At 43.5% G+C, this 25,609-nt stretch overlaps 1 protein-coding gene across 1 annotated transcript in view; it reads right to left on the bottom strand.

Annotated features, from left to right (window-relative positions):
• Positions 1-25,609, bottom strand: part of HERC2 (HECT and RLD domain containing E3 ubiquitin protein ligase 2) — a 3,346,202-nt gene that overhangs the window by 3,195,094 nt on the left and 125,499 nt on the right. Inside the window, 2 exon segments of the mRNA XM_033948978.1 lie at positions 4,611-4,711; positions 23,440-23,659. Coding sequence (XP_033804869.1) covers positions 4,611-4,711; positions 23,440-23,659 — 321 coding nt within the window.

Here is a 25,609-nt window from a genome sequence, read left to right as displayed (position 1 = left end):
CCTCGGATCCTGTAACCCATTAGATTCAAGGAAATACACTATCTTTTCTTTCAGCAACACTTCCATTATTTTTCCAACAACTGAAGTGAGGCTCACCGGCCTGTAGTTTCCTGCTTCATCCCTGTGACCACTTTTATGAATAGGGACCACATCCGCTCTCCTCCAATCCCCAGGAATCACTCCCGTCTCCAGAGATTTGTTGAACAAGTCTTTAATAGGACTCGCCAGAACCTCTCTGAGCTCCCTTAGTATCCTGGGATGGATCCCGTCTGGTCCCATCGCTTTGTCCACCTTCAGTTTTTCGGGTAGAGTCCCGTTGGACTGGAAAACGGCTAACGTCATTCCACTCCACAAAAAAGGATGCAGGACGGAGGCTGTGAACTACAGACCGGTGAGTCTCACATCAATAGTGAGCAAGCTAATGGAAACTCTAATCAAACGCCAATTGGATACTATCTTGAACGAGGAGAATCTATGAGATCCCCTTCAACATGGATTTACAAAGGGGAGGTCCTGCCAATCCAAACTAATCAGCTTCTTTGACTGGGTGACGGGGAAGCTGGATGTTGGGGAGTCCCTGGACATCGTATACTTGGACTTCAGCAAAGCATTTGATAGCGTACCACACCGCAGGTTGCTGAGCAAGATGAGTTCTATAGGATTGGGAGACACATTGACAGCATGGGTTGGGGACCGGCTTGGAGGTAGGCTTCAGAGGGTGGTGGTGAACGGCACCCCCTCCGAAACAACGGAGGTGATCAGTGGAGTGCCGCAGGGCTCGGTCTTGGGCCCGATCCTGTTCAACATCTTCATAAGAGACTTGGCTGAGGGGCTTCGAGGTAAAATAACGCTATTCGCCGATGACGCCAAACTATGCAATGTAGTAGGCAAGTACACAACAGACAAAAGCACAGTGCCTGACGAAAACTCAATGCCCGACAGTATGATGCACAACCTACTCTTACTGGAGCGCTGGTCCAGGACCTGGCAATTAAGTTCCAATGCCAAAAAATGTAAAGTCATGCACCTTGACACCTAAAATCCATGCAAGACTTACACCCTTAATGGTGAGATCCTAGCGAGGACTGTAGCAGAACGAGACTTAGGGGTGATCATCAGTGAGGACATGAAGACTGCCAAGCAAGTGGAGAAAGCTTCATCTAAGGCTAGACAAATCATAGGTTGTATACGTAGGAGTTTCGTCAGTCATAAGCCCGAAGTCATTATGCCATTGTATAGATCCATGGTGAGACCCCATCTGGAACACTGTGTACAATTCTGGAGGCCGCATTACCGCAAAGATATGCTGAGACTTGAGTCGGTCCAGCGAATGGTCTCGGGACTCAAGGATCTCCCGTATGAGGAACGGCTGGATAAATTGCAGCTATACTCACTGGAGGAACGCAGAGAGAGGGTAGACATGATCGAGTCGTTCAAATATCTCACGGGTCATATCGAAGTGGAAGAGGATATTCTTCTTTTTTCAAAGTCCCATGGCAAGAGGGCATCCGTGGGAAAAATACTTCTTCACCGAATGGGTGGTTGATCGCTGGAATAATCTTACCACTACAGGTAATTGAGGCCAACAGCGTGCCTGATTTTAAGACAAAATGGGATCGTCACGTGGGATCTCTTCACAGAGAAAAGTAGGGGAGGGCTATTGGGGTGGCCCTTATCTGCCGTCTGTTTCTATGTTTCTATTTGCTGTTACTGTGCCTCTCCCTTTCTCCCCCCTTCCAAATTGGTCTGGCACCTATCTTCTTCCCCCCCCCCCCCCATGGTCTGGCATCTCTGTCTTCTTCCCTTCCAAGCATCTTCTCCCCCACTCTCTGTTCCTCATTTCCCTTCAGTGTCCTCCCCACTCTCTCTTCCCCTTTTCGTTTCAGCATCCTTCTCCCCCCTCTGTCTTTTCCCCATGTCCTTTCAGCGTCCTTCTCCCCCCTCTGTCTTCCCCATGTGCTTTCAGCCTCCTTCTCCTCTCTGTCTTCCCCCTTGTCCTTTCAGCGTCCTTCTCCCCCACTCTGCCTTCCCGTATGCTTTCAGCTTCCTTCTCCCCCCTGTGTTTTACCCATTTCCCTTCAGCGTCTTTTGCCTCTCCACCCCACCTTTCCTCCCTTTCTCCCCTCCCTGCCCCTTATCTTCGTGGCGCTTTCACAACCCCCCTTACCTTCTTGGCGCTTTCACCCCCCCCCCCCCCACCTAACAGGCCCAGTTCGACAAACCTCCCATGCCCATGCGCCGGCGCTTCAGCAGCTGTAGCATTGTAGTTGCATATGGCTGCCTAAAGGTCGTCTCTGATGCAACTTACGGTTTGCGTCAGAGATGACATTTACGGCAGCCATAATGCAACTACAACGCTACGGATGCTGAAGAAGCATCGGCCACAGGGCAGGAAAGTTTGTCGAACCGGGCCTGTTGGGGGGGGTGAAAGCGCCACGAAGGTAAGGGGGGGGTGGTGTGAATGCGCCAAGAAGGTCAGGGGCAGGGAGGGACTCGGCGGCGAAGGAGGGAGGGAGCACGATAGGGACTGGGCCGGCTGTGCACCCCCCCTAAGGCTGCACCCGGGGCGGATCTCCCCCTTGGTACGCCACTATACATGACAATATAGAATTCTAAGTTCAGCTAAGAGAAGGCAGAAATGGTTTGTGTATGTGAACTGTAAAACTTAGCAAGTTTGCCAATAACTATTTAATATTAGTAATCTAGATATACAGTAACTTGAACAGCTTGTACTGTGAATAAATTAATTAATCCTTAATTATTATTTTTAAATAAATCATTTAAACTTTCCAGCCAATGCTTCTGTTTTCTCATTTCAGACCTCTGGGTATAACATAGGTTAGAGTGAAAGTTCACTTTTGGCTCACCAGTTTCTCTCTTCTGTCCAATAACCAGTTCCTAGTCTACAAGAAAAAAAACATTGCCTTCTATCCCATCACTTTTTAATTTTCTCAGAAATCTCTCATGAGGAACTTGTCAAAAGCTTTCTGAAAATCTAGATACACTACATCAACCAGTTCACCTTTATCCATATGTTTATTCACACCTTCAAAGAATTTAAGCAAATTGGTGGGAACACACCTCCTTGGCTGAACCCACACTAACTCTGTCTCTTTAATTCATGTTTGTCTACTTGTGCCACAATTTTATTTTTTATCATTGTTTCCACTATTTTGCCAGCACTTGAACTCAGGCGTACCAGTCTATAATTTCCCAAATTTCCCTGGAACCCTTTTTAAAAATCAGCATAATTTAACCTCCCTTCCAATCTTCAGGTAATAAAGATTGATTTTTAAATGAGAGGTTACAGATCACTAACAGAATATCAGCAATTTAATGTTTGAGGTTCTTTCAGTACCCTGGGATGTACTGTATATCATCTGGTCCAGGTGATTTATCAGTCTTTAACTTGTCAGTTTGCTTAGTACATCTTCCAGGTTCAAAGAGACTTTCTTTCAGTTCCTCCGCATCATCACTCTTAACCCTTTCAGGATCATAAGGATCGTAGGGCCAATTTTTGTGGTTTTGGATGACATTTTTATGGTAAAAAAGGGCTTGCATGATGCCAAAAAATTGATTTTTTTTGTGAAATATCATTATTTTTATTTAAAAAATATTCACACTTCTGGCTTATGGACAGTGTGGCAAGTGAATTCTTCTCGTCAATCTAGCAACGACGCTAATGAATGAATGTCGGAACCAGTTTGTTTACATAAAAGGCAAGTATCATAAGGAATCCGTACATATCAAATTTAAACTGTAGACTATCCCAATCAGAAAATTTATAGGATTTTAAAATTATGGGACAAATATGTCCCTTGGTCCTGAAAGGGTTAAAGACTATTTCTGGTTCAGGTAGATCTCTTGCATCTTCTTCCCACAAAGACCAAAACAAAGAAATCATTCAGTCTCTCCACTATGCCTTATTCTCCCTGAGCAGCCTTTTTGCTGCAACAGACCCACAGATTCCCTGCAAAGTTACTATTGCTATTATTTCTAGAGTGCTACTAGGCGTACGCAACACTGTACTGAGTCACAAAGGAGACAGTCCCTGCTCAAAAAAGCTTACAATCTAAACAGACAAAAGAGACAAACAGGATGCCAGGGTGGGGATACAGTTAGGGAGGATGGAAATCTGCTGGCTAGGGTAGTAAGCTGTGGGCAGAAGTGAGTAGGGTTATGGACTGAAGGTTAAATCAAAAAGGTGGACTTTAGGTGAAATTTCGGGTGCAGAGAGGAAGATCTGAGAATCATTAGCATATAGAATATACTGGAAGCCATGGGGAAGAGATCAGGTCACTGAGAAAAGAGATGTAGAAAGAGAAAAGATGAGGTCCTAAGACAGAACCCTGATTCTGATTTAGTATGTGTTTTAAAAATAAAAAACTAACACAATTTTTCTATCTCAAGAAACATAAATAGGTTTCATTTATACCTTTCCATTGCATTAAAAAAGGCTGCTTTCAATTAAAAAGTGTGATTCTCATTATTATACTTGGGCTTGGAAACATTCAGGATATTATATGTGCTGGACACTGATACAAACTCATTATCTATTATTGACTAAATTAAACAATCACTAAAGAAACCATCGCTGAATAAATTCTTACCTGACCTCCAAGCCCTGCGCAGAAATGCAAATGCAAATGAAAGTGCTGCTCTGGATCCAACCTGGGCTAGTCCTTCAACACCTTTGCTAACAGGCCAGGAACTAGGTAGGACAAGAGCAAGAATGAATCTAAACTTGTTGCAGCTTTAAATAAAATGATTAAACACAAAAAAGTTGCATGTTTCATTTCATTTTTTGTTCTTGGCTTTGATCTTTCTGAAAAGTTATTATAAACAAATCCTATATTATCCAAGAGCATCTAACACATTTCATTATGTACATTAATTCATCAATTATTTTTGCTAAATGATGGTATATACTAAAGGTCCAATATTCAGCCTTTGGCAATCAGATTTTTGCTGACTGCCGCTAGTGTTAAGTGTGATGTTCAGCACTTAATTGGCTATTGTGACAGGGAAACCTGCTTTAAACCATGCCACTAAAGGAAATGTGCCTATTCCTAAGCCAAGGAAGCTGCCCCTTAATCCTATTCCCAGTGCTAAGATCAGGCAGGCAGGGCAGAACAGAGAAGGGATGGCAGAGAAGAACAGAATACCTGTTCCAAGTCACTATAATCCCTTTTATAAATCATCTGTTAATTCTCTAGCTAAACCTCTGGTCAGGCAATCTGGCATAATAAGGGGTAAGGAAAGGGGTGGAGCTGACAGGCATGGTTAGAGCAGGAGTGAAAGTTACACAGCAGAATAAATCAAAGCCAGCTGAGAACCCACACAAGCAACAAAAGCAAACATGGAGGGAAAGACGTTCTTCACAGAACAGGGAACTGAAGGCTAGGAGCTCTGCCTTACTGCTTTCTGCTAAGAAACTCACTGACCCACAGCACTTCCATGCTAACAAAACTTTGCTTTCCAAGCAGAGGTTAATTGGAAGGGGGCAGCTCCATGAGCAGGGCTTGCCAAATGCTGCTCCAGAGGATAGTCTGTATCCGGCTTCAGTGAGTGAGGAATCTCTTATGGAGGTAGAGGGAGATATCTCTGAGGAAAATGAAATGGATTGCAGCCCTGAAGCTGGGGACTATATGTCTGAATGCAACATGAGTGAGTAAGGTACTCTGTGGGGGAAGGGAATGAAAGTTTGTTCTATAACAATGGTCTAAAGCACTGTTCTTCAACTGCCGGTCCGCGGACCGGTCCGCAGGAAATTTCTGCCCGTCCGCGCAGGGCCAGCAAGATTAAAATGACCATAGGTCCGTTTTCAGACCTTCTGTCCCATTGTCCCCACACACAGCTTGGGGACAGCGTCCCGAAGCTGTGCTCGGGGACAACGGGACAGGCGATCATTTCCTGTCCCTCCCTCCTTCCTTTCCCCGGGTACCCTTCTCTTACCGCCCTGCCGCTACTGCTAAAGCAGACAGGAAGTCTTCTTTCCGACGTCAGAGGACGTTCTGGGCCAGCCAATCGCTGCCTGGCTGGCCCAGAACGTCCTCTCCGACGTCAGAATTGACGTCGGAAAGAAGACTTCCTGTCGGCTTTAGCAGCAGCGGCAAGGCGGTAAGAGCAGGGGAAAGGAAGGAGGGAGGCTTTTTTTTTTTTTTTTTTTTGCGGGGCAGGGAGGGAAGGAGGTAGGCAGGCAAGCAGGCTGGCTTTGGCCAGGGAGGGAGGGAGAGAGGTAGACAGGCAGGTAAGCAGGCTGGCTTCGAGGGTGGGGGTGGGACAAAGTGTGGAAGCCAGTGAAAGGGACATGGGAAGGATCCACTGGGGGCACTAAAGACATGGGAAGGAGGCACTGGGGGCACTAAAGACAGGAAGGGACACTAAGGACATGGGAAGGAGGCACTGGGGGCACTAAAGACAGGAAGGGGCACTAAGGATATGGGAAGGAGGCACTGGGGGCACTAAAGACATGGGAAGGAGCACTGGGGGCACTAAAGAAGACATGGGAAGGAGGCACTGGGGGCACTAAAGACATGGGAAGGAGCACTGGGGGCACTAAAGACATGGGAAGGAGGCACTGGGGGCACTAAAGACAGGAAGGGGCACTAAAGGCATGGGAAGGAGGCACTGGGGGCACTAAGGATATGGGAAGGAGGCACTGGGGGCACTAAGGACATAGGAAGGAAAGAGGGAGGGAATAGAAAAGGGTCAATTCTTGGCCTGAGTGCAGAAAGAAAGAAAGGATACACAGACAGAAGGAAACGCAACCAGAGATTCATGAAATCACCAGACAGCAAAGGTAGGAAAAATGATTTTATTTTCAATTTAATGATCAAAACGTGTCAGTTTTGAGAATTTATATCTGCTGTTTATATTTTGCACTATATTTGTCTATTTTTCTATAGTTGCTGAGGTGACCGAGCTCGCGGAGATGGGGCGGAAATGGGGTGTTTTAAATTTTAGTCCTAGTAGTTTGCCGGTTCACAAAATAATTCTTTTATTTCTGCCGGTCCACGGGTGTAAAAGGTTGAAACACACTGGTCTAAAGTACTTAAAAGAAACATTTTCTGTCCTTATGTGGGACTGTATAGTGAATGAGAGTTTTGATGTGAGAATGTGAGGAATGGTTAGCAACAGAAATTAAACCAGCATCCCTGTATGCAAGCAAAGCATAGTGAGTGGGGGATGGGTAATGCTAAAAGGAGAAAAAAAGCCCGGAGTGGATTCAGTAACCTGACATTGCACATCCCTGATAGTGGGAACTTTTGGGAGGGGAATCTTAGACCATTAAAACAAGGGTGGATAGTTCCCAGCCCCTGCCTAGAAATAAAGGGTAGTGGGGGTAGTTATAATTCAGGTAGTCAGGAGGGGAGAACTTCCTGAAGAAACAGAAGGCGCAATACAATAATTGGGCCAAGCCTAAAGAGAATGGAGCTAAACTCTTGTATTTGGGTTCTGGAACCCAGAGTGCTGCCCAGAACTGTGCAAAGCCTGGCAGCAAACTATGAGAAAGAGAAATCCTGTTTAAAAGGAAATGGTTTTGGTGTTTTTTTTCTTTCCTGATTGAAGCACAGACTTGCTGGAAAAGAGAACTCTTGTTAGTGATAAACCTTTTCCAAGCCTCCTCAGCTGGTGTGGCTGCCTTAGAACCAGTGCAATTGAACTGGATAATAAAACTTGGAACTAGCAATAATTGGTGGAGAGGTGTTTTTTTTTCTGCTGTGTTTATCCCAAAATGGTCCTCCAATGAGCGCTAATACTTGCGCCTGGGGCGGGAGCCAGGTTGCCAGCACTAGGCTTACCCCTGGTCCTGTCACACTATGAAGAACCACAAAGACAGGACCCTCTAGTCCGTTTCATGTTTGCTAACCTTCTTTTTAGCGATTTACTTGTTTAAATTATTTTAAAATGTAAAACCGCCTAGAAGTTTGATAGGCGGTATATCAAATTTTTAGCTAAACTTGAAACCTGATCCTATTTATGCAATTAAGTGCTGACTCCGCCCCAAGAATGCCCCAAAATAGTCTGGTTTCAGCTTGGGTGCTATCCAGGCATTTTCAGTGGCACTATGGCTCGGATTCTATATACAGCACCATCATCGGTGGCCACCTTAAAAGCGGCTGCCAATCGCATGTCAATCGCACGATGGCGCCATTGATGAAACTGTGCCTTGTGAAAGGAAGGCAACAGAAATGTAGGCCAGGGTTTTTAAGATCTACATTTCCGATGCCTACCTTTGATGTGAATCACGCCTAAGGAAGCCCTTTGTGATGCCTAAAGCCACTTAATGCCTAATGCTTACAGTGGCATTAGGTGTTCAACTCCTCCACCCTGCATCATCGAGCACTGCCTTCTCTCCTCAGTTTGTTCCAATGTAGAGAACCCCTGAAAGAGAAGAATAAACAAAGAGGGGCACGGGGAACTCCCTGATCACATACTTTTGATCTGCTCTATAAGTAAACACAACTCATTAACATAGTAAATGACATCAGATAAAGACCTGAGCAGTCCATCCAGTTTGCCCATAAGTTATACCCATTAAAAAATACATGATTAGATTAACTTGTCTCTTCTTTAATATTTCTGGGCTGTAAACTGTAAAGTCTGGAATTGTCCTAGGTTCCAAATGCTGAAGTTGCCATCCAAGCTCACTCCAGCCTATCCAACCATCCTGCTGTTTGCAGGATATCTACCGTAAAGTCTGGCCAATGACATCCTCATGTTCCATATTAGTGGAATTCACATTGATGCCCATCTCAGCCCACCTTTAGCTCTTTGTGGAGACTTTTGAGGAGACTTCTCAGAAGTAGTGTCATAAGCCTCTGTAGTAGACTCGGGGGACATAATCTGCTGAGTCAGACTTAGTCTGAGTCAAAAAAGTCTTTTGGCAAAGGAGTGCATCAGGATCGATGTCGATGAAGATGTGATTTCCTTTTACACTTAGAAGAACGGGAAGGAGAGCGGTGTTTACGCTTCAAAGTAGCTGAAGATGAACGATGCTGAGCAGACTTGGATAATCAAGAGGATGAATAAGAACGCTGATATCTTAAAAAAGAGGACTGACACCGTGATGGAGAATGGGATCTGCGATTGAGACACATTTTTTATGTGTGGAACATCAGCTGGTACCTTATACTCAGGCTGGACCGGTACTGATGGAGATAGTGTCGGAGCAAGAAGCTTGAACATTTACTGACTTGGCAAAGCGCTTCGAGCCTTCTCACGATACGAGAGCACCAGTACCATTTTGGCATTCTGCCAATTCCATCGGTGCCTTGTATGGCCTCGGCGAGGGTGACCGTGAAAAGGATGCACACCTCGATGTAGGAGAGGCCAGACGTAAGAGCGGTGGTTGGCATCAAGGGACTCGATGCAATGTTGATCTGCGAGACCTGTTGGCAAGCTAGCGGCTTTTTAGCTGACTTACCCTCAGGGTTCCCCTTTATCGCCTACCCTATTTAATATCTATTTAGCCCCATTGGGAAGATTGCTCCAGAGTCTGGGAGTCAAATTCTTTATCTATGCTGATGATATTACCATAGTATTACCGCTTATGTCCTTTACAGGAGAGGTAACAAACCTAATTTCCTCATTATTAATTCATATTAAACAATGGACAAAGAGGGCAAAACTTAAATTGAATCCGGAAAAACCAAAATTTTTTCTTGCTAGTCCCTCAGATAATATAAAAGAGAAAGAACTACATCTGAATGGTCAAACTTTTCTAATTTCCATTTTGATTAAAATTTTGGGCATCTTATTGTACCACCATTTAACTCTAGATCACACAAATTTACTACAATACGTCTGGCGAAAGCACAGGCGGAAGAACAAATGGCTAAAAATATAAAAAGGGAGACAAAAATTTTTTCACATATATTAGTGAAAGGAGGAAGATGAAAAATGGAATTGCTAATCTAAAAGATGCTAGGAATCGATATGTGGAGAGTGATGAGGAAAACGCAAATGTGCTAAACAAATACTTCTGTTCTGTGTTCACAGAAGAAAATCCTGGAGAAGGACGGAGATTGTCTGGCAAAATTTCACGAGAAAATGGAGTAGATTCTGCGCCGTTCAAGGAGGAGAATGTTTATGAGCAACTTGAAAAATTGAAGGTGGACAAAGCGATGGGACCAGATGGGATCCATCCCAGGATACTGAGGGAGCTCAGAGAGGTTCTTGCGGGTCCTACTAAAGACTTGTTCAACAAATATCTGGAGACAGGAGTGGTTCCCGGGGATTGGAGGAGAGCGGATGTGGTCCCTATTCACAAAAGTGATCACAGGAATGAAGCGGGAAATTACAGGCCGGTGAGTCTCACTTCAGTTGTTGGAAAAATAATGGAAGTGTTGCTGAAAGAAAGGATAGTGTACTTCCTTGAATCTAATGGGTTACAGGGTCCAAGGCAACATGGCTTTACAAAAGGTAAATCGTGTCAAATGAACCTGATTGAATTTTTTGATTGAGTGACCGGAGAGCTGGATCGAGGACATATGCTAGATGTAATTTACTTAGATTTCACCAAAGCCTTTGATATGGTTCCTCATAGAAGGCTGTTGAACAACTTGAAGGGCTGAAGTTAGGACCCAAAGGGTGAACTGGGTTAGAAACTGGTTTGTCGGACAGACGCCAGAGGGTGGTGGTTAATGGAAGTCGCTCGGAGGAAGGAAAGGTGGAGTCCCTCAGGGTTCGGTGCTGGGGCCGATCCTGTTCAATATGTTTGTGAGTGACGTCGCTGAAGGGTTAAAAAGAAAAGCGTGCCTTTTTGCTGATGATACCAAGATTTGTAAAAGAGTAGACACCGAAGAGGGAGTGGAAAATATGAAAAGGGATCTGCAAAAGTTAGAGGAATGGTCTAATGCCTGGCAACTAAAATTCAATACAAAGAAATGCAGAGTAATGCATTTGGGGATTAATAATCGGAAGAAACCGTATATGCTGGGTGGTGAGAAGCTGATATGCACGGACAGGGAGAGGGACCTTGGGGTGAGAGTGTCTGAAGATCTAAAGGCGAAAAAAAAAGTGTGACAAGGCAGTGGCTGCCGCCAGAAGGATGCTGGCCTGTATAAAGAGAGGCATAGCCAGTAGAAGGAAGAAGGTGTTGATGCCCCTGTATAGATTGTTGGTGAGGCCCCACTTGGAGTATTGTGTTCGATTTTGGACACCGTATCTGACAAAGGACGTAAGAAGACTTGAAGCATTCCAGAGGAGGGCAACGAAAATGATAGGAGGCTTGCACCAGAAAACCTATGAGGAAAGACTGGAAGACCTGAATATGTATACCCTAGAGGAAAGGAGGGACAGGAGAGATATGATTCAGACATTCAAATACTTGAAGGGTATTAACGCAGAACAAAATCTTTTCCAGAGAAAGGAAAATGGTAAAACCTGAGGACATAATTTGAGGTTGAGGGGTGGTAGATTCAAGAGCAATGTTAGGAAATTCTACTTTACGGAGAGTGTGGTGGATGCCTGGAATGCGCTCCCGAGAGAGGTGATGGAGAGGAAAATGGTGACTGAGTTCAAAGAAGCGTGGGATGAACACAGAGGATCTAAGATCAGAAAATAATATTAAATATTGAACTAAGGCCAGTATTGGGCAGACTTGCACGGTCTGTGTATAGCCATTTGGGGGAGGATGGGCTAGAGAGGACTTCAATGGCTGGGAGGGTGTAGATGGGCTGGAGTAGATTTTGACAGAGATTTCGTCAGTTGAAACCCAAGCACAGTACCAGGTAGAGCTTTGGATTCTTGCCCAGAAATAGCTAAGAAGAAAACATTTAAAAAATTTAAATTGAATCAAGTTGGGCAGACTGGATGGACCATTCGGGTCTTTAGCTGCCGTCATCTACTATGTTACTAGTAAAAAAAAATATAGCACAACATTGTGGAAACTTCGGACGATAAAAAAATTTTTTGATAGTGCATCATTTAGATTACTGGTACAATCATCCATTTTGTCCATTCTGAATTATTGTAATATAATAATATATTTGGGATCTCATAAAAAGCTAGCAAACTAAACACGAACCGCTTTTAAGAAGCGATCCCCTTTTCTGATGTTATATCCTCCCCCTCTTCCTCTCCTTTTAATTTGTTTTTTAATGATGTAATTATTAACTTTCTCTTCCCCTTCCCCCTCAAGCTCACGTTCGTACTTGTAATTTGTCCATTTAATGTTCACACTTCCCCTTCCCTCATAATAATTTAATTTTAACCTTTCATTTTTAACATTGTAAACTGGCCGTCGATGGTCGGTATATTAAATATACAGTCGATGATCGATATATTAAAATTAATAAACTTAAACTTGAGACTTATACAGAACACGGCGGTCTGTCTAATTTTTGGGTTGAAAAAAATATGACCATATTACTTCATCTTATCGACAGTTGCATTGGTTGCCTTTTGAGGCTAGAATATTGTTTAAGTTTGGTTGTTGTACCTGTTTTAATGTACTGTTTGGTATGGCTCCTATTTACTTGTCTTTATGCTTTGAACGATACAAACCTAACAGAATTACTCGAGGGCAATATTTATTTGTTTTCTCGTCTAGCAAACCTTGTCGTTACAAGAGATTTTTCAATAAATTGCTCGGTTTTCAGGTAGGTAAGATGGATCTATGGCTAAGTACCATTATTTCTTAGGCCCACTCATATATGTCCTTTAGGAAACTACTAAAAACTGATTTATTCAACAAATTTGTTAACTGATGTTCCAGAATATCGACCGGTAAATTGCACATTGACCTTATAGCTAGTACTTTTTTGTGAAATTTATATTGTATTTTTGCAACACGGTGTTCTGGGCCAAGGCACTGTAAGCACCAACTATATGGAAATTTGCTGTTGGCTCCTGCAACACTTTTTAAAGTTAGCAGCCGGGACATTGATGAAAAAAACCGCCTCAACCAAACTGAATTCAATGGCTGAGGAAAAAGACAAAGCCTCGACAGGCAAAGCCCGTGACATGAGATCAGCGAGGAAAAAAATGTCCTTGACTGTTTCTTTGTTTTGTTTTTAAACTCAGATAAAACACATATCTATAAGTCGAAGAAAAAATACGACTAAAATATACGCGCGAGGGGAAAGGCAAAGGCAAAATTTGAACCAAGGAGCAGTGAGCGGCTTCGGAAGGGAATGTACTTGTGCATGCACAGTGCGGGCTGTTCGTGAACTTTCTTAAGTTCTTAAAGTGGCGATGCACTTTTAAAACTGTCCATACCAGGGCTCCATGGATGACGTCACCCACGTGTGAGAATATGTTGCCTGCTTGTCCTGGGATAACAGAAGGCAATACAAGCCACCAACCATGTAGAAATAGTTCTCTTGGATACAGATTGTCACAACTTGTTAGGATCAAATGAGCGAACACTTGAGGAGATGTCCTATTTGGCTGAGTTCGCTGTAAGTAATAAGCTAAGGCTCATTTGCAGTCCAAAGTATGAAGAGCCATTTCTCCAGGATGAGAATGAGGTTTGGGGAAAGAACACTGGAAGCTCAATCGATTGAGATGAAATTCAGTGACTACTTTTGGAAGGAACTCTGGATGGGTTCGAAGCACTACTTTGTCATGGTGGAACACTGTAAAAAGCAGGTCCGCCACCAGTGCTTGAAGCTCGCTCACTCAATGAGCAGAAGTAATGGAGATAAGAAAGGCTACTTTCCAAGTGAGATATTTGAGATGAGCCGAAGACATTGGTTCAAAAGGAGGCTTCATGAGTCTAGAGAAAACTACATTGAGATCCCAAACTACTGGAAGTGGTTTGATATTGAAAAGTCCCTTCGTGAATCTGGATACAAGAGGATGAGCAGTCAAGAGGTTTACCGTTGACTGGTCCATGAAAAGCATTGATAGCACTGAGATGAACTCTAATTGAAGTGGTTTTAAGACTAGAGTTGGATAAATGTAGAAGATAATCCAATACTGAAGATGTAAATGAGGATGAAGCATCATGATGATGAAGAGTACACCACATAGAAAACTGCGTCCACTTCTGTTGGTAGAAGGTTTTCTGGATGCCAGCTTGGACAGAATCAGAAAGATCAGTATCAGCCAATGTCATCATCCTAAGAGGTACCAAGCTGTCGGGAGCAAGGACTGGAAATTGGTATGTACAAGAGATTCTTGACTCTGTATGAGAAGAGATGGAAAGATCTGCAAGGTTACTGGTTCTTTGATATTGAGCTGAAGTAGTAGGGAGAACCAGGGTTGTCTGGGCCACCGAGGAGCTATGAGGATCATGGTGGCCAACTCTTGTTTGAGCTTGACAAGCGTCTTGAGGATGAGGGAAATTTGTAGAAGTGCATACAGAACTTGCGCGTCCAATCCAGGAGGAAAGCATCTACTTCCAGATATTGGGGAGAGTACTCCCTGGAGCAAAATTGGGGCAAGCTTGTGATTGGGGGGGGGGGGACGCAAACAGATCTATCTGAAGAGTACCCCAGTGAGAAAATATCTGGTGCAAGACTGTAGAGTTGAGTGTTCACTCGTGCGGCCGGAGAAATCTGCTGAGTTTTGTCAGCAAGAGAATTCTTCTCTCCTTGAATATAGACCACATTGAGAAATATGTTGTGAGCAATCGCCCAGTGCTAAATCCTCTGGGCCTCCTGATAGAGAGAAGCTATTCCTCCTTGTTTATATAATACATTGCCACCTGATTGTTCGTGTGAATTAGGATGACGTGATTTGCTACAATATGTTGAAAAGTCTGCGTTCCAACAGATTGATGTGGAATTGCTGCTCCTGGGCTGACCAGTGACCCTATGTACGAAGACTATCAAGATGAGCTCCCCAAGCATACTTGGACGAATCTGTGGTCAGAACTTTCTGATGTGGAGGGCTTTGAAACAAAAGCTCTCTGGAGAGATTTGAAGAGATCATCCACCACTGCAGAGATTGATGAAATTAAGATGTGACTAATCTGCTGTGAGAGAGGGTCTAGAGCTTGAGACCATTGAGATGCTAGAGACCACTGAGGTGTTCTGAGATGAAATATTACAAAGGAAGTACCATGGGGTCCAGCAGCACTATTATCTACCTGGCTGAGACAGATGAGAGGCGAGAAATCTGTGTGCAAAGTTGGTTCAAATTGTCTTGTCTTTGATGTGGGAGAAATGCTCTGAGATGAATGATGTCGAGCAGAGTTCCTATGAACTGCAGAGTTTGAGAGGGTTGAAGTTGAGATTTGGGAAAATTGACTTTGAACCCCAACTGCTGAAGCAAGAGAATTGTCAACTGTGTTGCTATAAGCACCCCATGAGGAGTGGCATCCTTTATGAGCCAATCGTCGAGATAAGGAAAAACTTGAAGACCTTGAGCCTGCAGAGCTGCAGCCACTACCACCAGACACTTGGTGAACACTCCCGGTTAAGATGCGATGCCGAAGGGCAAAATTTTGTATTAAAGTGCTGTTGGACCACTTAAAATCTGAGGAATTTCCTGTGGGCAGGATGAATGGAAATATGCATATAAGCTTCCTTTAGATCAAGAGAGCATAGAGGATATAAAGTTGCCATGGACAACAAGCAAAACTTTTCCTTTGCTAAGAACTTGTTCAGGTCTCTGAGGTCCAAAATTGGACGTAAACCTACCATCTTCTTCAGAATAAGAAAATACCGAGAGTAAAACTCCTAGTTCCTTTGAGTAGGAGGGACAGTCTCTACTGCATTTAGAAGAAGTAGAGATTCTATTTCCCAAAGAAGAAGGGACATCTGCTGAGGGCTGAAAGAAGACTCTTTTTGAGGATTGCCTGGAGGTATAGTGAGGAAATGAAGAGTATCTGTCTCAAATTACTTTTAGAACCCAGAAGTCTATATGTTGATGGTATAATTGTAGCCGGCCCCCGATTGTCTGAGGAAGAGGCTGAGAGAAAGAAATAGCAGCTATGCTCTCCACGAGTCCGTCAAAGATTGTGCTGGTTTTTGAAGAGCTGCTGGTTGAGACTTTTGTGGACACTCTTGCTTTTTTTCTTCTGCTGAGGTGGACGAGAAACTGCAAGCTTGGAAGAAAAATGCCTCTGATATGATGAAGGTTTAGATGAACGTGAAGTTGAAGAAGGCTTAAACACAGAGCTTCTCCTTCTCACCTTAATCACAAAAAACAAACAACTGCTCAGCACAGGACTCCAAGCAATACTCCTCCAATTCGATATTTCAGCAGCCTTCAACTCCATTGACCACCATTTACTACCAATAAAACTACCAGAAATAGACATAACAGGCACAGTGCTAAAATGGTTCTCAGATTTTCTAAAAAACAGAGAATATATCATCAATAAGAAAGGAAATACCTCCAAACCCTGGAAAGCCTTCTGAGGTGTGCCATAAGGCTCCCAACTCTCCCCCATCCTATTCAATCTCTTCATGAGCTCTCTAGGTAGTATCAAATTCGAAGACGAAAGCATAATGTCATACACAGATGACGTTTTTCTCCTTATTCCCATAACCAAAAAAATCAGGCTTACCCAACAAAATCTCACACAATATAGAAAAAATCCAAAATTGGCCAACAACCTGAAGCTAAACACAACTAAAACCAAAGTTCTATACTTGCAAACGTCACCTACAAGCATCACCCTTCGATCAGGCGAAACCCTCTCCATAGATGAGTCCTCCAAAATCCTAGGTTGCATACTGGACTCCACTCTAACCATGGAACCCCAAATATCTAGTCTCCGAAAGAAATCCCTCTACACCTTGAGACAATTAAGACTAATCAGACCTTACTTTCACCAATAACACTTTGCCTTAATCATGCAACTGATGATCCTAACACAACTGGACCACTGTAACTCCATCTACATGGGAATCAACACTGCTCTAATTCACAAACTGCAACTCATCCAAAACACTGCCGTAAGACTTATCTACAACCTGAGAAAATGCAACTCAGTCACAACCTTCATCAAACAAATGCACTGGCTACCCATCCCATCATGAATAACATTCAAAATATCTTGCATCATTCACCGCATACTTTATGGAAAATGCGGACCTACTCATCCAACTCTTCTCAATAGCATAAGAACAAAGAATTGCCGCTCCTGGGTCAGACCAGTGGTCCATCGTGCCCAGCAGTCCGCTTACGCGGCAGTCCTCTGGTCAAAGACCAGCGACCTGAGACTAGCCCTACCTGCGTACGTTCTGGTTCAGCAGGAACTTGTCTAACTTTGTCTTGAATCCCTGGAGGGTGTTTTCCCCTATGACAGACTACGAAGGAGCATTCCAGTTTTTTACCACTCTCTGGGTGAAAAAAGAACTTCCTCACGTTCGTACGGAATCTATCCCCTTTCAATTTTAGAGAGTGCCCTCTCGTTCTCCCTACCTTGGAGAGGGTGAACAATCTGTCCTTATCTACTAAGTCTATTCCCTTCAGTACTTTGAATTTTTTGATCATGTCCCCTCTCAATCTCCTCTGTTCAAGGGAGAAAAGGCCCAGTTTCTCTAATCTTTCACTGTACGGCAACTCCTCCAGCACCTTAACCATCTTAGTCGCTCTTCTCTGTACCCTTTTGAGTAGTACCGTGTCCTTCTTCATATACGGCGACCAGTGCTGGACGCAGTACTCCAGGTGAGGGCACACCATGGCCGGTACTGCGGCATGATAACCTTCTCCGATCTGTTCGTGATCCCCTTCTTTATCATTCCTAGCATTCTGTTCGCCCTTTTCGCCGCCGCCGCCACACATTGAGAGGACGGCTTCATCGACTTGTCGATCATAACTCCCAAGTCTCTTTCCTGGGAAGTCTCTCCAAGTACCGCCCTGGACATCCTGTATTTGTGCATGAGATTTTTGTTACCTACATGCATCACTTTCCACTTGTCCACGTTGAACCTCATCTGCCATGTTGATGCCCATTCCTCAAGCATGATTATGTCACGTTGCACATCTTTGCAATCCCCCTGCGTCTTCACTACTCTGACTAGCTTCATTTTGTCCGCAAATTTAATCACCTCACTCGTCGTACCAATGTCCAGATCGTTTACAAAGATGTTGAAGAGCACGGGTCCAAGCACCCCACTGGTGACGCTCTTCCAGTCCAAGTATTGTCCATGTACCCCCACTCTCTATTTCCTATGCTCCGGCCAGTTTTTAATCCACATGAGTATTTCACCCATGGCTCGTAATTTTCCAAAGTAGTCGTTCATGCGGAACCTTGTCAAACGCCTTCTGAAAATCCAGATATACAAAGTAAACCAGGTCGCCCTTGTCTATCTGTCTGTTTACGCCTTCAAAGAAGTGCAGCAAGTTCGTCAAACACGATCTGCCTTTGCTAAAACCGTGCTGACTGGTCCGTCAAGGTGATCAATGATGCTGTCCTTTATCAGTGACTCTACCATCTTTTCCGGTACCAAGGTCAGACTCACTGGTCTGTAGTTTCCCGAATCTCCCCTCAAACCTTTCTTGAAGATCGGCGTAACATTCGCCACCTTCCAGTCTTCCGGAATCTTTCCCAATTTGATCGACAGATTAGCTATTGTTGAAGCAGTTCAGCTATGATCTCTTTCAGTTCCTTGATGACTCTCGGATGGATGCCATCCAGTCCCGGGGATTTATCGCTCTTAAGCCTATCAATCTGCCTACACACCTCCTCTAGACTGTCCGTCAATCCTGTCAGCTTTCCATCTTCATTGCCAGCATATAGCCTGATGGGTTCTGGTATTATTCTTAATATATGTTTTTCTTTTACTTTAGTTTTATACCAATTTAAATTGCGGTTTATCTTAAACCTTATCAACCATGGAAGGTCCCTTTATGCCCACTTGACCAATCCGATTGCAGTTCACGCTGTGATTTATGTAGAAAAAAGGAAATCTCCCAAGCCCCAAGTAGGAAACTGTGATCAGGGGGAGAGACTGCCCACAGAGACGACCAGAGTGGAACACACTACTTCCTTTAAACACTACTGAGAAATAATTAAAGATAATATGTAGAGAGCCCTCAGTCGCACAACCAACCTCCGAACTCCGGAGAACATGGCTGCCACTGGTTTGCACCTAGAAGGTGATTTATGTAGAGCATGTAGCACTTTTTTATATACATTATCATCTCCTTTTTTTGTACATTAGTCCACTTATGTATCCCTGTTCACTTCCTATTTAAGTATCATATCTTGATCTTATGTATTTTGCGTGGTTTTGTATCACTCGCACCTACTCAAGTATAATATTATTTATTTGTTCATCACCCCACAAAGGTTATCACTTTGTCACTTATGTACACCAACTTTGTATCTATGATGTATTATCTGTATTTTCTCAGGTTTGCTATTTATATTCATTAGGACCCCTGAAGAAGGCGTGTTCTCCGAAACACGGACCGTGTCGGGTCCCTTGGTTTGTAAAAAGGTGATATCAGTAACCGCATTAAATATTTGGTAACATAGCCTGCATCTTGTACATATCAGTCTGCAGTTTTCTTTTGCTTGCTGTATTTGCACCACAGACCCTGTTGGATTTTTTTTTTGGTTTTCCGGTATGCTGTGTACATCTTGGACGCAAAAAATGTGTTCAGTTTGTTAGCAATTGCTTTGTCCTACTTTAGCGCTCCCTTTATTCATGGTCATCCAACGGTCCCACCGCTTCCTTCGCGGGTCGTTTCCCCTTAATATATCGAAGGAATGGCTTGAAGTTCTTCGCCTCTTTGGCTATTTTTTCCTCGTAGTCTCTTTTGGCCCCTTTTACTGCCTTATGGCACCTGCGTTGATGTTGTTTGTGCTTGTTCCAGTTTTCGTCCGTTTTTTACCTTTTCCATTCCTTAAACGAAGTTTTCTTGTCTCTGGTTGCTTCCTTAACCTTTACAGCGAGTCATGCCAGTTCTTTTTCCTCTTTTTCCTCTTTGATCCCTTGTCAATACACGGTATATTTAGATTTTGCGCCTCGGTAACCGTGTCCTTAAAAAGGAACCAAGCTTGCTCTAGCGTTTTTACATTGCTTATCCTCTTCTTAATCTTCTTCACTACCATGAGTCTCATCCCTTTGTAATTCCCTTTTCGGAAGCTTAGTGCCGTGGCAGTTGTTTTGGACTGATGTTTCTCCCCTGCATCCAGATCGAAGCGGATCATATTGTGATCGCTGTTTCCCAGCATCCCTTCTACTTCTACATCATGTGCCGGTCTTCGCAGGCCATTTAGAATTAAGTCCAGAATTGAATTTCCTCTAGTATTTTCCTTGACAAGTTGTTCCAAGAAGCAATCGCCTACAGCATCCAAGAACTTGGTCTCTCTAATGCAGCCAGAGATGCCTATGTTCCAGTCTATTCCCGGATAGTTGAAGTCACCCATGATAACTGTGTTGCCTCCCTTGCAGTTGCATTTAATCTCATCCGTCATTTCTACTTCCCGCAGAACTCTCAGCCAGATGCTACTAAATCTTCCATCCACTAAAGATCTTCACTATAAACGAGTTCTCCACTCCATGCTTACCTTCCTAGGAGTCAAAACTTGGAATGACCTTACAGAAAAGACCGGAACTGAATCTTGCCACATCATCTTCCAAAGAAAACTGAAAACCCATCTGTTCAATACTTAATCTCCTTTACCCTCTCTTCTCTCCCTTTCCCTTCCTCATCTCTCCCCTTTCTCTTTCTCTCCCCTCTTACCTCTCTTTACAGTCACCTTGAGCCTGTATAGGTATGAGCGACGCACAAATAGAAGATTAAATTAGAATAAAGTTGGATTTAACTGAAGCATTCCAATTCTTTTCAATGTCAATGAGTTTTTGTGTGGCTATCTCAATGGAATCACCAAAAAGCTCTTCTCTCAAACAGGGAATATTAGCCAATCTATTTTAGAAACATAGAAACATGATGGCAGATAAAAGGCCAAATGGCCCATCTAGTCTGCCCATCCGCAGTAACCATTATCTCTTTCTCTCTCCAAGAGATCCCACGTGCCTATCCCAGGCCTTTCTGAATTCAAACACAGTCTCTGTCTCCACCACCTCTTCTGGGAGACTGTTCCAAGCATCTACCATCCTTTCTGTAAAAAAAAGTATTTCCTTAGATTACTCCAGAGCCATTTACACCTCTTAACTTCATCCTATGCCCTCTCACTGCAGAGTTTCCTTTCAAATGAAAGAGACTCGACTCATGCGCATTGAAGATTGATGTCCATATCTGAGATTCTGAACCATGCCAGACATCTCATTGCCACTGACATGGATGAAGCTCTAGATAACTCAAAAGCATCATAAGCCGATCTGGCCAAATATTTTCATGCTTGGGAAAGAATGCGAAAGATATTGTGAAATTCCTGAAGGTGCTGTGCAGGAACATATTTATCAAAGGAAGGCAATTTCCATACTAGGTGCTTTACATAGCAGGACATGTAAAAATTATAATTCAGGACCCTGTTCGCCAACATGGAATTTTGATATGTGACATCTAAATTTATCCATAGTCCATACTTCAAGGCCCGGTAGAGTAGAGGCATAGATCTTAGAAGCAAAATACTTTTTCAAAGTTGATTCCAATACTAATGATTGGTGTTGAAGCTTTAGTTTATCAAAACCCGGAAAAGAAATGACATGGGATCTCTGAGAGAAAGAGATAATGGTTACTGCGGATGGACAGAATAGATGGGCCATTTGGCCTTTGTCTGCAGTCATGTTTCTATATAGACAATCAAGCTTTATGGGAGCCACTACAATAGTCAAGGGTGTTTCCTAATCCTTTTGAAGAGTTTCTTTGAGAATACCATGCAATGGTAGTTTTGAGAAATTTCTTGGGAGGCTCATCATAATCTAAAGCCTCAAGGCGTACAGAATCAGCTTCCAGGTCTTTGCCTAACTGCCTAGTAAATTTAGTGAAGGGAAGTCTTTCAATATCTTGTCTTTAGTGGAGATTTTTGAGAAGGTTCTGAAGGAATATCGCTAGCCTCAGTGGCAGAGCCTAATCAGCATCACTATCAGTGTGTAAGTCAGTGTCATAAACTAGCTTCGGTGACGGGGTGCATTGAGAGGATCGAGGCTTACGTCGACTCCAGTACTGATCCGAAGAAGAAGTGACGTAGGACATGAAGTTCTTTTTCGTTTTGAAGTACATGATGAAGAACGGTGCTTTCTGGTCTTTGAAAACGAGAGGAAGAGAAGGACTATTGATGTCTCGATGAGGTAGATCAATGCACCAATGGGGAACGTGATCTCCGATGCTTTGATCGACATTGAGGCATCAAACATCGAGAAGAGCGGAATTAAGTGGAGGAATATCCACGCCAATGTTCCACTGGAGAGCTGACTACAGTACCACAGGGCCTGGTGGCAGTATGTTCAGGTTGGGCTGGTACCAAGGGAATCAATGCTGGTTTATAGAGTTTAAATAAATCACCCAGCTCCCTTTGGAACAGCTCATCAAGCTTTTCCCAAAAGGAAAGCACTTGGTACCGGTAGATAAACCACAGGTACCAAGGTGCAGCAGCTTGCCTTGGAGAAGGTGACCTCAACGAGGATGCACACCTCAAAGATGAGGCAAGCCATAATAGGGGGCTGTTTGGTCTTTATCGAGGGATTCAATGTTTCGATGACCCGCGACACCAACTGGGAAGCTGGCGGCTTCTTAGCTGGTTTACCTGATGATGCAAGATCTCCCGACACCAATATCCATGGTCCTGAACAACTTCTCCTATTGAAGTTTATGGCTTTTAATGGAGCACTTCTGCAAGGTAGAACACCGGACACAGGATTCTACCCGGTGTTCAGGGCCAAGGCACTGCAAGCACCAACTATGCAGGTCGATGATAGCTATAGGCCTTTGGCACCTGCAGCACTATTTGAAGCTCATTAATGGTCTAGACATGGACAAAAAAACTGCGTCAGCAAGATCAAACTCAATTGCTGAGAGAAAAATGGAGCCTCGAAAGAACAGAGCCCTTGAAGAAAAACAAGAAAACTTTTTCTTTACCAAAAGAAAACAAGTAAACACAAAAAATAGAATAAAAAAAAGATGCATAGCAAGAAGGCAAAGCACAAAAAACTAAACAGAGTTCAGAAACATGACTTCTTCGCTCCATGGAAAACGAAGAACTGAGGTACCGCGTGCCTACGTCGGGAGGGCACATGTGCAGTGCGGGCAGTCGCAAAGTTTCTAAAAACTTAAGTGGCGATTTACTTTTAAAGCTGTCCATACCAGGGCTCCGTGAATGACATCACCCACATGTGAAAATATGCTGCCTGTTTGTCCTGAGATAATTATTTGTTCATTATTAAGACCCCTGATGTTAGCCGAAACACAGGCCATGTTGGGTCTTTGTGAATAGACATTACATTCCCAGTCCTTTTGTGCTGCTTTTCGGTTTATCAAGTATCAGAGCCTTTTTTAAAATCTTATCACTGAGATACCAAGATAAGTGGTACAGAAATGTAAAAACATGCAGAAGAGAAAAAAGGGGGGAGCTGGTTTATATTATCCTGGACTGAAACAAGATCTTGTTGAAATTACCATTTTTTGTCTACAGCATACAAGGGAATGCTGCTGCTCTTCCATTTCACCCCAACATTCTCCTGCTGAGCAGTTCTGTTCAGTGCGATAAAATAACGTTCCAGAATAACTAGCCTCTGCTTCAGCCTTTGTGCAGAAAGTGTTGTGGTAGCAATCTGGACAGCTAGAATTTGTTGTTCTTTCACCAGGATGTATAAGCACTCCTTCAGTTCATTTACATCTAAAAGGAAGATGACAAGACTTTAAATCATTCAGAATAGTCACCTCAATGTACATTAAAAAGAAAAAAAAAATATCAATCATATACTTTTTTTAAGTTCAATTTTTTAATTGAATTTTTCAAATAGATAGATGAACAATTAACAGAACTATCAGGAAATGTCAAACCATTTCAACAGCCAGACATGTCATACAAAGTGATGATGATAAATTACACATTTTGCTCAGTTACGAAATTATCAGTGAGGATCCATGTTGAAGTAGTGGAAAACGTTTCTCAACAACATATTGTTCATACCATTTATATAAGCATAAAGAGCAGTGTTATACCCAGGGCTTTTTAGCCGGACAGTCCACCCAGCTAATTTAGATGACCGCCCAGCTGTCATCTATCAGGAATCCTGCTGCTGCCACCACTCAACATAAAAAAATCCCCCCCAAAAACCATCTCTCACCGGTTTGGAGATGCGAACTCATGCTTCGGGGCTCTAAGGTGTGCTTGCCGGCTTCCCTTCTCTTCTCTCCGAAACCGGAAGTTACGTCCGGGGGGGGGGGGGGGAGAAGAGAAGAGAAGGGAAGCTGACACGCACACCTTAAAGCCCCAAAGCATGAGTTCGCTATGGGCTAAGGCAGGAGACTGGTTAACGATTGATGGAAGCTTACAACTTGCTTCGGGCTTTTCTCGTTGCCGGGTCCTGCCTACTTTCTGTTTCCGCAAAGGCAGGACCCGGCAACGAGGAAGGCCCGAAGCAAGTTGTAAGCTTCCCTCCGTCACTGACCTATGTCTAATGACGCAAAAAAAGTCATGGCGCAAGCAAAGCCTCCCCTTCTCCCGCTTGGAAACTTCACCGCAGCGCAGGATGCCTATGGTGCAGGACAGGACACTGAACAAATCGGACCTCGCACTCTCTACCACGCTGTCATTCGCAACCTTGCTGCTTAAAGCGTGGTCACCACCTGTTAAACCACCGATTCCCCCTCTCCCGTTCTCCGAATCATCATTATGTACAGGTTATTACAGGATATACAATGGCTACCCGATGCAGGTCTTCTACCATAACGGAGACCCTTTCTTCGTTGGCAGGAAATTGGTGATCAATGGCAAGCATGTGCCCACTTTTAATGCCTTCCTGTCAGAGTTGACTAGGCAAGTGCCCGTGCTGCAGGGGTCGGTGCTGCGCGAGGGCCACCCCGTGAGCACCATGGACAACATCCTGCCAGGCCACACCTACGTCGTAGCGAACAAGGAATCTCCGGGAGCTCGAGTACGTGACGTCATTGTGCGAGGGGGGTTGCCGGTAGTAGAAGTCAGGTGGACTGGTCTGGCCTTGTACGTTATAGGAGTGTGAGTGACATATAACTCCATGATTGATATAACTGATTACTAGTTGATAAAGGGCTAAAATTTATTTGTGGATATGTTTTGATATTATTTTATATTTAGCAATTTGTCACTGGAAAAAATGTGCAGGTACAGTAGTACTGTGGTATTTTTTCCCCCCAGGATTTGAAGTTACTGTAAAGTTATTTAAAGTTTGTTTAGCTCTTGTTAGGATAGTAATTGTGAATCATTTCTAACCAAAATTTGTATGTCTACTCAGTAAACAGAGACGTTCAAGATACTGAGTGCACAAAAAAAAAAGAGAAAGAGAAAACTTAAAAAATGGTGAACTTGTGTCATATGAATATAAAGGAGTGAAAAAGCTAATATAAGGGGCCTGTATGCAAAAACTTAAATAGTTATGTGTAGAAAATAGCTCGGTTTGCATCTTGGAATTAAGGATTTTTTAAATCGAAAATGCAAAATTATGCCAAAATATCTTGGATGTGGTCATTCGTCCCTCTTCCTCCCAGCAGGTCTACCATCTCTCCTCCCATACTAGGTCCAACATCCATAGTCAGTAGAATGCTTTTTTGCTTGGGGGGCCCAAAAGCACTGCCCAGGCTCCAC

The sequence above is a fragment of the Geotrypetes seraphini genome, chromosome 6, assembly GCF_902459505.1.
Source record: "Geotrypetes seraphini chromosome 6, aGeoSer1.1, whole genome shotgun sequence".
Classification (NCBI taxonomy): domain Eukaryota; kingdom Metazoa; phylum Chordata; class Amphibia; order Gymnophiona; family Dermophiidae; genus Geotrypetes; species Geotrypetes seraphini.
Note: the sequence above shows the minus strand (reverse complement) of the source record. Positions and strands in the feature narration are given on the sequence as shown.